Source organism: Antedon bifida, chromosome 5 (assembly GCF_963402885.1).
Source record: "Antedon bifida chromosome 5, ecAntBifi1.1, whole genome shotgun sequence".
Taxonomy (NCBI): Eukaryota; Metazoa; Echinodermata; class Crinoidea; order Comatulida; family Antedonidae; genus Antedon; species Antedon bifida.
The window spans coordinates 5,507,474-5,520,638 of record NC_136230.1 but is presented as its reverse complement, the minus strand read 5'-3'; the positions used below and the strand labels follow the sequence as shown (position 1 = coordinate 5,520,638).

Sequence of the window (13,165 nt, the reverse complement as noted above, 5' to 3'; positions counted from 1 at the left end):
GGTGATTGGCACCTGTATCAAGCAGAATGATAATGACGTCAGACTAAATAAAATTGATTCCACCAAAGATTGGTATATTAATACAGTATTTGATTCCACAAACAACGTAATTCGTAGTGCGCCCTCTATATCGTCACACAAAAATGCACCATGAAACTACCATGTGCGCGGTGATGAATATTCAACTTCAATTAACAGACAAGAATACATATTTATATTTACCATTTATTATTACCATATTTACACTTATGTTACAAACATTTTCCCTAGGCTCGACCTTTTTTTATATTTTTCAGGTTTCAAAATTATCTTGATTCGATACTTTTTTTGTACCTTTTATAAATTAGTGAACAACAGACAATTGTAGTAGGCCTACTATTGGAAAGGTTGTGTATAGTTGTCCTATATCTGAGACTTTTGGATAGAGAGAAGCATCTGATTTCAAGTTCTCTTAGTGTTCTGCAACTTTCACGCTATTGTCCTAGAAGAGATCGCGCCTATCTTTGGATAAAAACCTGTCAGTATTGATTGTAGTCTGGTATTTTCCTCATGCGTTTAACCCATGCCCAATATTCCATCCACGCACTTCTGATGACGTTAATTACAAAACCGGTTTTATACTTAAAAATTCATGAATTGATCGCCTTGATGATTCAGGTACCATTATGTTGTAATTAATGCTACGTATAAAAAAAACATAATCCTCCCGGGACCTACACACAAGAGACGTTTCATATTTATAGTTACGATATAAATTGTAATTATAATGACGACACAATGATTGTAATAGCAGCGACAAAGGGTATATTGTGTGGGGGTTAAACACTAAATGAGATGGAGAGCACGTAAGCAGATGGCTATACAGATAGCATGGTAATTAAAAATCGTTTATATTCTAATTCTCGAGCAAAGGACGCGCGGAATGAACGTTGGAATGTTTTTGAAATCATCTCTTTCAAATGATATGAATAAACGTGTTTAATCCTAAAACTAATTAGTCAATTTTGAATATTTAGAATGTATCATTGTAACTGTACAGATTGATATGGTTGATGATTAGGTGTTTTTGTAGCATGTCGAAGGTTTTCTATAATACAGTATGTTATATCTCGCTCTGTGTGAGGAGCCTGTGAGTACATCTAGAACACAATCAACTATTATAGGCCTAATTCGGATCAAAAAGGTAAGTACAAGCAAAATAAAGACGACAAAAACAAAATTATTTGACTATAACATTAAAACATATATAGGGAAGTCCCTATCCGTTCGGTCTAGTGGGAGATTCGGCCTTTCTGGGCGGTCGGAGTTCGGAGATTCATATATTGATCATTGTTCGTGATTTTTTTTGTTAAGAAAGTTTTAGGGGATTAAAGGGCTTAATTGTTTTATCCAGTCAAAACATTTTTTGTACATTTTTAAATGTTAATAAATCAAAAGATAAGTTGATATATGTAAAGAAATCTGAAACACGGTTAACGAGGTTTTAAAAGTGAATATAGGGACCAACAGACCGCGGCGGATTAGATCGAATTTTGTAACTTTGCCAATTCGATCAAAGTGTTAAATTATTTTAAAATAATTCATCGTAAACTAAAATTTATTGTAGGCTGACTGACTCATATTTTAACGAAACTCCTACGTTTGTGATTTATATTAATGTTTTCGGTTATTCCCATGTCACAAAAACGAATATCCCGACTGATCAAGTCTTGGCATTGCTGTTTATAATTGCTTTAGCATATTTCAACTAAAACCAAAACATTCTATAGCGATATCTTATTGGTTTTAAGTGCTAAGCATGTCGGTGTGCATTGCGTGGCTTAGGTATTATTAGCTTGTAGGTTGCCTCTTCTCTCCCAGAGGATCGAAGTTTACCGAGGCGATGACATTATACAAGAGAATAGTATTACCACGAGTCTGTTATCAACTTGCTTATAATTATATATACTGACGATTGAATCAAAACTTCTCAAATACTAGTTTTTCACTTCATTTGTACACGAGTTTTCACTTCATTTGTACACGAGTTTTCACTTCATTTGTACACGAGTTTTTCGCTTCATTTGTACAGATACAAACTCAGTCAGCTGAGTTAACTTTGAATTGTATCGTTAAAAGGTGTTATAACAAGTGGATATTAACTTCAAGAAATATGTTTGCAACAGTCGCCATTTTGTTGTTCGTTCAGCTGGTAACACCTGCAAGTGGAACCAATCAGGATTACAATGCACAGGTAGGTCAAATATGTAAATAATAGACATGTTTAACATATTAAAAAGACCGCTCAAATTAAAGATCATATGGAATTTCTTTGTGTTTTATTATAGATGAAACCATATTCACAGTGTATAGAGTATTCATATTTCTTTTATACCGTGAGTGTATTCTTTAATCTCTTTATGTCATTCTTTTCAAAATAAATTTTGAAGAATCCGGAATTAAGAATCAAGCAAACTTGATAATTGAGGTGCGAACTTGATGATTATGCCGAATGTATATTTAGCCTTTTCTGTGTTTTTTAGGACCGCAATTGTAAAGCTCTGTCTACACTATCAAACTTTATGTGACAGAAAAATTGTGTACCCATGTACCCATATATGGACAAAATAATGTCATATACCATATTTGGCCATATCACTACCATATTTAGGCACATCAAACATAACTTTCTTACATTATTGATGTATTATGTTTTATATAGTTTTTAAAAAGCCTATATCCATTGTAATGCTATATTTAGTTACAAGAACAGAATTTAGGTCTATGTCATAAACATTGAAGAAGGTACTTTTACTTTTGATTCCAACCGGGATTTGGATCAACGTACCGGAGGTCAATCTTGTTATGTCATGGATCGGAAATCCTAAGACATTTTATTTTGTGTAGATGGTTTAGCGGCCTACATTACGTTTCGGGATTTATATAACAGGTAATAGGCCTATGATATTTGTTCCTTAAGCGATCAGGTTGTATAACGCTGAATAATCTCAATTGAATCAATTAAGCATTTTTATTTTTTGCCCGTTTTTATTGCATATTTTAACTAATTATTTTGAACCAGTATAAAGTAATGTTTATTGTATACCTGTGATATTTCATGTCTGTTTTTAAATATTGATTGTTTTTAAATAATATATCTCAAGTAGGTTGAAATATTTTTATATACTAATAATTTTTTTAATATACATTTTAGAATTTTAAATATTTGAAAATGTACTCATATTATTTAATTGGCAAATAAAAATTGAATCTTGAATCTTGAACTGGGCTCTCATCGGTAGAATAGCTTTATTCATAACATTTTGATACTCTGTCTTTAATAATAGGCCTATACTTGCCAATTCATATCAGGCCTAAACACTTTTTGAATTATGTCATTAAAATATAATGTTGTGATGACATCACCATATTAGAGAATTTCGATGAAATCCAACCTATAGACAATTCACATTTGTTTCATAAATGAAATAAGAAATATTCGCGTTCGCGGTAGAATAGCTTTATTCATAACATTTCAATACTCTGTCTTTTAATATAAACTTCTTACCAATTCATATCAGGCCTAAAACCTTTCTAAATTATGCCAATAGAATCTTGTGATGACGTCACCATATTTAGAAGTTGAATGAAATCCTACCTACAATTCATAATCGTTTCATAAATAAAATAACAAATATTCGCGTTTAATTTAACATTATCTGTACCAAAGACAATATTGTACAAAATAGAATAGAGAAACCAGTCGTTTTACCTATTTTCTTTTTAGTTATGTTTTAGTTATTTGTTATATTGTTATGGTTCATTTGGATAACACTTCTCTAGATATTATCCACTGATCAATTATCTAACGCAAAACCTATAATTAATAAAGATAATAACGATAGAGTTTTATATAGCGCCATACGCTCATGGAGCGCTGTGGAATTATTTCATCTCATGAATTAGTTTCATTATTCCTTTGAAACACACATATTATTAGATTAATTATACCAGGTGAGGTAGTGACGTTTCACGTTTTGACCTTTTACTCGTTTAATATCCAAATGTCCAGTCAATCAGTTTTGACCACTGGCTGCTAAAATCATCATCATTGTCTGCTGACGAAATTGTAAGCATGATTAAGTTCATACCGTATTAGTACATATGTTTTACGTGTACTGTGACGCAAGTCCATTCTGCTTCATGTCCAGCAACAAACCGGGGGCTGTTTCATGTCTAGAAACAACAGACTGGCTACTGTATCATGTCAGGTGACAACAAACTGGGGACTGTTGAATTACAAAACGACGCTAACAGGCTTATTTGACATAACGTTGCCAATCTCAGATTTCTTTCGTCATTTACAAATGTTTGTTTCCTCAAGCTAAAGGGTCTTTCACACCTGTTCCAGCACGGTTCCGGTACGGCGCGGGATGTTTCGTTTTCACGCGGCTACTCGCATATTGATATTGCATAGCCGCGTGGAGCGCCGTGACAACGAAACATCGACGTTCGATTTGATTTTTCGGGGCCGGACCGGAACCGTGCCGGAACAGGTGTGAAAGACCCATAATTCTAAAGGTGGGTTCACACTTATATTAGGACGTAAGCGCGCCGCTAGTAATTTGACGCAACGAACCATCCGATCTGTCGCTTGTGATTGGTCAACACACTTGCGTTACGCCTGTCGTTCGTCGCGTCAAATTAGGAACCAAGCTTAAATATAAAGCTCTGTGTCTACACTATCAAACAAAAATGTGATGTGCCCAAATATGGTAGTGATATGCTTAAATATGGTAGTGATATGACATCATCATGTCTATTGTGGGCACATCACATTTTTTTGTCATGTAAAGTTTGGTAGTGTAGACAGTAAGATCGGCATACATAGATACGTTAAACTGATGGGATTGTCAAAATGTTATTTATCGTCCTAGTTTTAAATTCAACATTGTCATTTATACTCGTCTGTATAATTCATTACTTCTAATAAGATAAGCTTTCAATTACAAGGATAATTACTGCTATTTAATATCATTATGCTTTTGTGGATAATGTCCATAAGAGTATAAGTATCTTTTAATCCTGATATATGTGACAGATTATCATAATCTTAGCATGATGAGTATCTAATCCGTTATCAGGTTGTGCTGTTACATGGTCATGTTCGATTACTAAAGCGGATTAGTGTTTCTTGTAGGTTTTAATGGTTTAACCGTCTTTCGGATGAGAGGTGAAGTTGATGGCCTTTAAATGCTCTTCATCTCCTGTTCCTTGTTCTCGGGACACACTTATAAGACACGTTTTGTTTATGAATATCGGGGATACAAGAACAGTTAATTCTGTTCAGGCCTATGCCTATTGCTTGCTCCTGGCAAGATTGTGCTAATGATAACATTCCGAACAGATATTATCATATAAGCAAGAAATATCATGTAAAACCGCCCCGTGTCACGATATTACATTATAATTTTAGGCGATTTCTAGTGACATTAATACAATTTTTCAACCTTGATTTTGCTTATTTATGACATGATCGTAATATTTTATGGTCAAAATCATTTGGAAAACCACCTTCGAAAAAGATTCAACATAAAAAAAATTTTCAAATATATATATATATATATATATATATTATTGGCCTTATGACTGAATACAAAAATCGCTTTCTTTGGCATTGTGCCCAAATAAAATATATATTTTTGTTTGTTTACAAGGTTTCACAAAATGGAAGAATACAAACACCTGATGAATTCCTAGAAGCAATATTTCCACACAATAATATTGAAGATGTATGGCAGGCGATCATGGGGTCGCAAGAAGCCGCACAAGCCAGACCTGGCGTAAGAGTTCAAAAGGGACGTCAAGATCAGCGAAGCATGCCGTTAGAATTACAGACGAAAACTGGTAAGTTAGGGCCCGAGTTAGGGTCAGTTAGTCTGTCTGTCTGCCCTTCCTTTGACTACTTTAACCACAGTGAAATAAGTTAATTTCTCTCTATGCTGTGCAGTCAATTGCCTTGCTTTAACGCTACGGTACATTTTACACTTGTCTATTCTTTCTCGATTTAATAAAACGGCGCCGTCTTTCGTGTGAATGTAGCCTACATGTAGCTTAAAGCGTGGTTCCCACTAGAACACAACGCAACGACGCAAAGTGCTGTATTGCGTAATCACAAGTGGGAACCGACGATGCAACAGTGCTGGAAACATCGATTGATTTCACGCAGGCGGGAGCAAACACTATTATTGGAAGGGCATTTTCTTACGTTGCGTAGGTTACGTTACATTGCGACGCTAGTGGGAACCAAGCTTTAGTGAGATTAAACTAGTTTTAGCGTTTTTCTTAATGATTACAGAATGTCTTGATTCCTTGTCAGTACAGTGAAGTAACAGTTACAGTGATGCTTGATTTTATTTTATAAATAGATCGGGAAATTTTACTTGAACAAGCGCTGGATGTGATGTGCGGTACGCCACGATCTGTGATCATAGACGCGTATAAAGAGATCGGCATTGTTGAAGGATTGGTCTTCCGACTGTATCCCGAATGTATCCGAGTCAACCGATGCCGGAATTCGGGTTGTTGCGCGGACGGGTTCACGTGTAAAGCAAACCAGACAGAATTAGTCAAGAAACAGGTATTTAGACAAAAGTGCGCGAAAAGACGCATTGCGTCCACGACGACGCTCGACACTTGCACCTGATCACTTGTATTAAGCTCTGTCTACACTATCAAACTAGATTGGGCACACCATATTTTTTTTTGTCACATAAAGTTTGATAGTGTATACAGAGCTTTAGGCGCTGTATGGCACCTATATAACATTTAATTGCACAACACTGCAGGCGTAGTAACATTTTAGCATCAATTTTAGAAATTGGCGTGGTTAAGATAGCTATCAAAACATAGGTCTAGTATTAATGATAAATGTTATCACAAATATCCAACAATAGTAAAGCCTTGTCTACACTATCAAACTTTGTGTCCGTATATGGACATGATGATGTCATATCCATACCATATTTAAGCATAGCACTGCCATATATGGGCACATCACATTTTTTTGGCACATGAAGTTTGATAGTGTAGACAGACTTAAGTCTCTGTTGTTTGTTTTAGTTTATGGTGTACGACACTGACGCAAGGCAGCCCGTAGTTCATTCAGTTCAACGCAACGTAGTCAACCACAAAACCTGCTCTTGCGTACAAAAGTCGAGCTGTACTAAAACAATGGCTTGTTTATCTACTCACATATGGAATTTAACAACGTGTATGTGTGAATGCGCCACCAGATGCCCCAGTCCGTACGTGCAGGACCGCAGTTCATGTGCGTGTGGATGTCCGTCTGGAAACAACCAGTGTGTAAAGATTACCAAAGGATTAATCAAGCTACCCAAAGAGCAATGCAGGTGAGAAAAGTTGACACCTCATTTTGACATATAAAACGAAATTATGACCCTTTTGATATCTATTTTTGACAGAATATTATTATTTATGTTAGGGCTCCCCCGTTTAAAAAAATCCCGTAACCGCCCCTGGAAGTAAAACTATTACTTACTCGAAATGTTGTTTTTTTTGTCAAGTCGTAAATGAATTGCAATACAATATACGATAATTGTGATTTGTGTGAATTCAGTTCACCAATGAGCATAAAGGCCAATTTACACAGACGAGAGGTAACGATATTAAATATAGATTCTATGTTATTCCTTATGACCATTTACACACACGCGCGGAGCTGACGGGCGATTTCTGCTCAGGAAAGATACAGATTCTATGTGGGACCGCTTACCGTTACCGCTCGTCTGTGTACATTTTCCTTTATCGTACAGGCCTGTTGTCGTCAGCAGACGTGATACTACAGGCTGTTTAACGTCGCTAGACGTGATACCGTACAAGAACCGACTGGGATGAGTGCCTTTGATGACTACCGCACTTATATAGCTAAGCTTTCACCATTTGCAATAAAACGATATGAAAAGGGATCCTTAGCGTACTGTGCGCAACGATGACGTCATTCCTATTATGAATCGTTGCATATTAATTTTTAACATTTAAGCAATTAACCGAATATTAATACAGCAGATTTTTCTTCTCCAGATTATTAGAAGACAACAACATGTCATTCCCACCTTGTGACCGAGACAAGACGTTCTACCCAGAGTGCTGCCGGTGTCTGAAACGACCTTGTGAGAAAGTTTCAACACAAAAATTACGCAACATGCCGTCTGTCCAATCACCGCTCGGTAATATACCTAACAATAACCAACCATATTCTTCAAGCTATTCTGTTAGTATTATCTCAAAAATCGGCGAAGCATCGTTTCGTTCAAATAAAAAAAATCATAAATATAAAATCACTCGTCATAATCAAGATCAATCCTCTAGTGATAACAGTTCGGAAGATTAAGGACCGTGACAAAATTATTCTACTGCAGTAACTGCAGTAAATAGTTTGTTTACTGCAGTTACTGCAGTAAATAGTTTGTTTAATGCAGTAAATAGTTTGTTTACTGCAGTAAATAGTTTGTTTACTCTTCAACCTGTTTATGCTTTAGTAAGTTTGTAGGCGATTAACATACTGTTAGTTGCAGTGGCCGCCTCATAAAGTTTTTTTAAACATTTTTTTGTACATTTTTTAAACATAAATGATACATTACTGCAGCAAAAAAACGTAGTTACTGCAATAACTGCAGTAGAATAATTTTGATTGATCCAAAAATTAAAATTGCACTCTCAAAATGTAAACTCATTTTTGAAACAATATTACAAAGAGTATCATAGTGTAAGTTTTGACTTAAGTCATAATAAGTAAAAAGATAAATATTTTGGCACATATGGCGTTTCATATGTATACTACTTGAGATTGTAAACTTTTCAGACAAAAATCGAAACGCCGACTGGTGGACTAACATAAACAAGTCAGTAACTACAGACTTGGGTCCAAGTCTAGTAGTATCATTGCATCTCTAGAATAATATAATAAAACTCAAATGAAATCTTGGTTTTTTACCATGGCATATTTTAATGATTTTATCATTGTTTTGTCTAAATTCAACTAAAAATGTTCCTTTTTCTCCCTTTATTTATATCAAATCATATGTATTCAATCGTCCTTGCCTCTTTTGAATATTCTTGACATGAAAGAGCTGAAAAACGAAGCAAAATATGTTTTAAACTTTGTTTTACGCGTAAGTTTTTTATAATTTGGGAGTTTAAATATAAACTGCTGTGCTAACAAATAAATTGGCTATTAATAATTTATAGCTCCAACTATGAACGAATGAAATTGACGAGCCAACCTTTTATTTCTAACTAGGTCTCTGTCTCGCAATCTACAAGAGCGTTTATAAACTTCCAGACATGAGAACAAAATGTTAAACTACAGTATATTACTGTATTAAAATCTTTTATCAAATTATTTATTTTCATTTAAAAAACTGTAATTGAATAAGTTTATAAATTGTATTAAAGATTTAATAGCAACTCCATGTTTACCTTTTAGGTTTCTCTTCTGGTATAAATTCTTCGGTAAGTGTATTTTCTAAAAATAACAAAGAAATCAAATTATGTACATTCAATGTCAATCATCCACATTTTGTTATTACCGTATATTACTGAGTATAATCCTATATATATAATTTTCACCAAATTTCGTAATTAAGCCCCTGGGACTATATTCGGTCATAAACGGTATAAATATTTCATTATGTTAAAAATGTTATTATGTTACATTTTGTTGGTTAATTTAATATTAATTAATGTATTGTAAATAACATACTTGGTTTGTTTGTGTTTTATTTGAGGATTTTCTTTTTGCTATTTTAGCTAGGCTATTGTACAGTTAATATTATTCTAAAGCTCTGTCTACATTATCAAACTAGCTCGACAAAAAAGTGTGATATGCTTAAATATGGTAGTGATATGACATCATCATGTCCATATATGGGCACATTACATTTTTTGTCGCATAAAGTTTGATTGTGTAGACAGGAATTTATGATTTATATGATCGTTACTGTAATTTCTATGTAGTAATTGCACTGTACTTTTAATACACTGTATAATATAATGTATATTGTTCTTGTTCTTAATTCTTTAACATTTTATAGCTTAAATAACTGTGTAAAGAATATCTTTATATAACACAAACACTAATATTGTTCATAAATTTAATTATTTTTTAATTTCATAGGCATCCAAATGACAGGATGGATAAACTATTTAATAATTTATCATGCTTATAAACTAAGTCTCTTTTGAGGCTTAGGGAGTGGAGTTGAAATAGTCAACTACGTCAGGATTGAACCCTGGACCTTGGGATTTGAAGGCAAGCATGTTAACCACCAAGCTATAGCTCCATTACTTTTGCATTAATTGTATTAAAACAACCTAACATTTCCCTTTATCTGACAACTATCATTTTTCGTAAGTTCTCGATTTAAATAAACATGCCATCTGCTCATGCATGACTTACTCATACCTTTGAGTTTGCTCAATAGCTCTTCTGTATATACATCTTTTAATGGCCGTACTTTTTCTTGTGGTGGCAAAAGCTTTCTATATAAGGTAACAGCCTCGCCTCTAGTCAGCCCCACCCAAATTGCTTCATCTTCCTGAATTAAAAAAAATTTAATTAATAATTAAAACTTTTTAATCACTGGTTTCAATGAGGATGTGTTATTCAAAGGTAGTGTTGTTACTGGTCGATAATAATGCTATTTAAGACAATCTGTATATTATTGCGATCATGTTCAATTGTTGTGAAATAAACTGTGATACTGTATATTATGCATTGTTCAATTAAAAGCTACAAAATGTTGTCAAACTACACAGGTTAATCAAGCGTGACCACAAGACTATTGTTGTTTCTGATTGGTTAATAGTATTTTGCTGCAAAACTAATGAACAGTAAGTATTGAAAATATTTCTAGTTACAATTAACAGGCTAGGCTGCAGGTCCAAGGGACACAGGCTAAGCTACAGTGTGGCCAGATTGAGTCAAAGCTAGGCTACACAGTGTGGACAGATTAACATGTAGGCTAGGCTGTGGACTGCATAGACAAGGTTAGAGTGTGTTCAGATTGAGGCTAGGCTAGGCTGTGCTGAGCGGTGCAAGAGGCAAAGCAAGCTAGGCTTAACAAATGAGTGCTTACAGGAACTTCATACTGCTTATATTTTTCATATATCATGTCCTTTTTTTCTGGATCGTTGGGGTACATATCTTTCCTTGCTAGTGCCAATAACATGTGTCGTTTCAAGATCATTCCTAGTAAAGAATTCAGCTCTTCAGGTGGAGTCTATCAACAGAAAATACACAATAATACATTAAGCTCAAACTGTGCCCAAATATAGTAGTGATATGCCCAAATATGGTTGTGATATGACATCATAATTTCCATATATGGGCACATCATATTTTTTTGTCAAACTAGTTTGATAGTGTAGACAGAGCTTTAGAGAAGAAGATAAACTACTGTATTTAATGCATAATATCAATAAAACAGTTTTCTTGGATAACGATTAAAAAACAGAGGTTCAGTGTACACATATTGTGTGCACTTTCAAAAACCCATAGCATCTTTCATTATGAGTGTAGGCAGTTACCTCGGTGCTTTTGTGCAAATTGAGCCCCTTGATGTTTCAGCAGTTACATGAGCCTTGCATCAGAATGTTCCTGCCCCCAATCCCAATATAGCTTTGAGTTACAAGAAAACCAAAACCGATAAAAGATTTGATAAATCATTTTAGAGCACTTCAATGCAGTATTTAAGCATTGTTTACCTTTAGTATATAATGGTCTAACCCAAAGGCTTCATCAATGTTATTTAATGCTCTTAATGTGCATTGAATTTCAAACACCTTGTCCAGTATCTCACTGTATATCTTTCTTGTGGTGATAAACGGTTTCCACGTTCTAGGATATCTGTAAAATGAAGAAAAGTTTGGTTAATAAACTTATTAATTAAAATTGCTGATAATCTCATGCTCAAGTATACTGTAATCTCACTCCTGTATTCCTTATTAAACAAGAAATATTTCGTACAAAAAACGATGCTCATCTCACGATAACTACTGTCTACATGCATCTCAATATTTATCAGCAAATGTTTTCATAGACTCTCTTTTCCGAGATGTGCTTTGGGGTATGTGCATGCCCAGTCCGAGTTTCCAAATACCCATTTTTTCAGCCGTAGTAAACTATAAGCTACCACATGGTAACTGCTTCCTGATGCTTTTGTTCTCTTGAACATAACTGCCTAAAGGAGAGGCGCGAAAAAAATTATCATAGTGTATTAGTATGAATTTATTGGTTATATAAGGTTGTAGCCAACTTACCTAAAGCCCCTTGTTTTATGAGCTTTTGCATATCCCTTTATTACACCTTCTCCGCCCCATAACCCAACCTGACTTAACCTAGGATAAACAACGTTGACAGGAACGTTATTTACTCGCACCTTCTCCCCAGTTTTTGGATCCTTCTTCCAAATACCTACAAAAAACAAGAAAATATGAAATATAAGAATGCTTACTCATAATGTTTTTTTTTGTAAATAGAAATAATTAGGGGAGGGGCCTGCTTCTGTAAGTCTGGTGTTTTAATTGTTACTATCTATACAAACCTGGTTCTTCTCTCCAATGAAGGACCGGAGGATCGCCTTTTGGTAAATACTTAAAATATGCTGCTGGTAACAATTCATATTCAGGAGGTTCATTCATTTTCTAAATAAAGATAAAGTATAAATATTATTATAATATTTATTATTAATAACTAGACTAGGCATAGGTCAAAGTTTAAAACATTGTATATCTCTGTTGTCTAGGCCTAGGTGTAGGGACCATAGCATACAAACAAAAGGGGGCCAACCGCATCACATCGTGGCACATTGCATGATGATGGCCAGTCTTCTTACTTTTAGGCCTAGCCTAGAAAATAAAAACCAACTAACTTGTCGTGATAATCTATCAAATCCAATACGCTTGGGTATTGTTGCTCTCCTATAGGTGTCCGATATAACATTTAATCTATTTGAATAACTATTTACAACGGATTTTGCATTACGATACACTTTCGGAATAGACGACGACATGTTTCCCGTTTTTGGGAAAACACACGGAGCGAGTGGAAGGTATGACTCGCCAAATCTGCATTTAACATAACGGTGTACGAATGAGCACTTTC

At 34.6% G+C, this 13,165-nt stretch overlaps 2 protein-coding genes across 3 annotated transcripts; one reads left to right on the top strand and one right to left on the bottom strand.

The window, feature by feature from the left end:
- The first annotated feature begins 1,132 nt into the window (after positions 1-1,132).
- Positions 1,133-9,297, top strand: LOC144843117 (uncharacterized). Its single transcript, XM_078699837.1, has 6 exons — positions 1,133-1,183; positions 2,072-2,233; positions 5,697-5,886; positions 6,408-6,619; positions 7,102-7,391; positions 8,083-9,297. Exons 2-6 carry the CDS (start codon positions 2,153-2,155, stop codon positions 8,390-8,392), a joined length of 1,083 nt encoding a protein of 360 aa, XP_078555963.1. The 5' UTR covers positions 1,133-1,183; positions 2,072-2,152; the 3' UTR covers positions 8,393-9,297.
- Positions 9,081-13,092, bottom strand: LOC144843118 (large ribosomal subunit protein bL28m-like). 2 transcript variants are annotated; one of them, XM_078699838.1, is made up of 8 exons: positions 12,933-13,092; positions 12,606-12,705; positions 12,322-12,475; positions 11,767-11,908; positions 11,139-11,282; positions 10,460-10,598; positions 9,481-9,526; positions 9,081-9,131 (listed from the first exon to the last, which is right to left on the bottom strand). In XM_078699838.1, the coding sequence occupies exons 1-8, from the start codon at positions 13,071-13,073 to the stop codon at positions 9,089-9,091; spliced, it is 909 nt and encodes a 302-aa protein (XP_078555964.1). In that variant the 5' UTR covers positions 13,074-13,092; the 3' UTR covers positions 9,081-9,088. The 2 variants fall into 2 exon arrangements, with proteins under 2 accessions (XP_078555964.1, XP_078555965.1); XM_078699839.1 differs by having other exon boundaries at positions 10,466-10,598.
- Between the last annotated feature and the right edge of the window lie 73 nt (positions 13,093-13,165).

Bases quoted from the DNA above. Each gene is read 5' to 3' on its own strand.
- LOC144843117 (XM_078699837.1), top strand. From the start codon at position 2,153: ATGTTTGCAACAGTCGCCATTTTGTTGTTCGTTCAGCTGGTAACACCT. The intron at 5,887-6,407 runs GTAAGTTAGGGC...TTTTATAAATAG, and splicing joins AGAATTACAGACGAAAACTG to ATCGGGAAATTTTACTTGAA. The intron at 6,620-7,101 runs GTATTTAGACAA...TGTTTGTTTTAG, and splicing joins CAGAATTAGTCAAGAAACAG to TTTATGGTGTACGACACTGA.
- LOC144843118 (XM_078699838.1), bottom strand. From the start codon at position 13,073: ATGTCGTCGTCTATTCCGAAAGTGTATCGTAATGCAAAATCCGTTGTA. The intron at 9,527-10,459 runs GTAAGTCATGCA...TGTTATTTTTAG, and splicing joins GAGCAAACTCAAAGGTATGA to AAAATACACTTACCGAAGAA. The intron at 9,132-9,480 runs GTAAACATGGAG...TTCGTTTTTCAG, and splicing joins CCAGAAGAGAAACCTAAAAG to CTCTTTCATGTCAAGAATAT.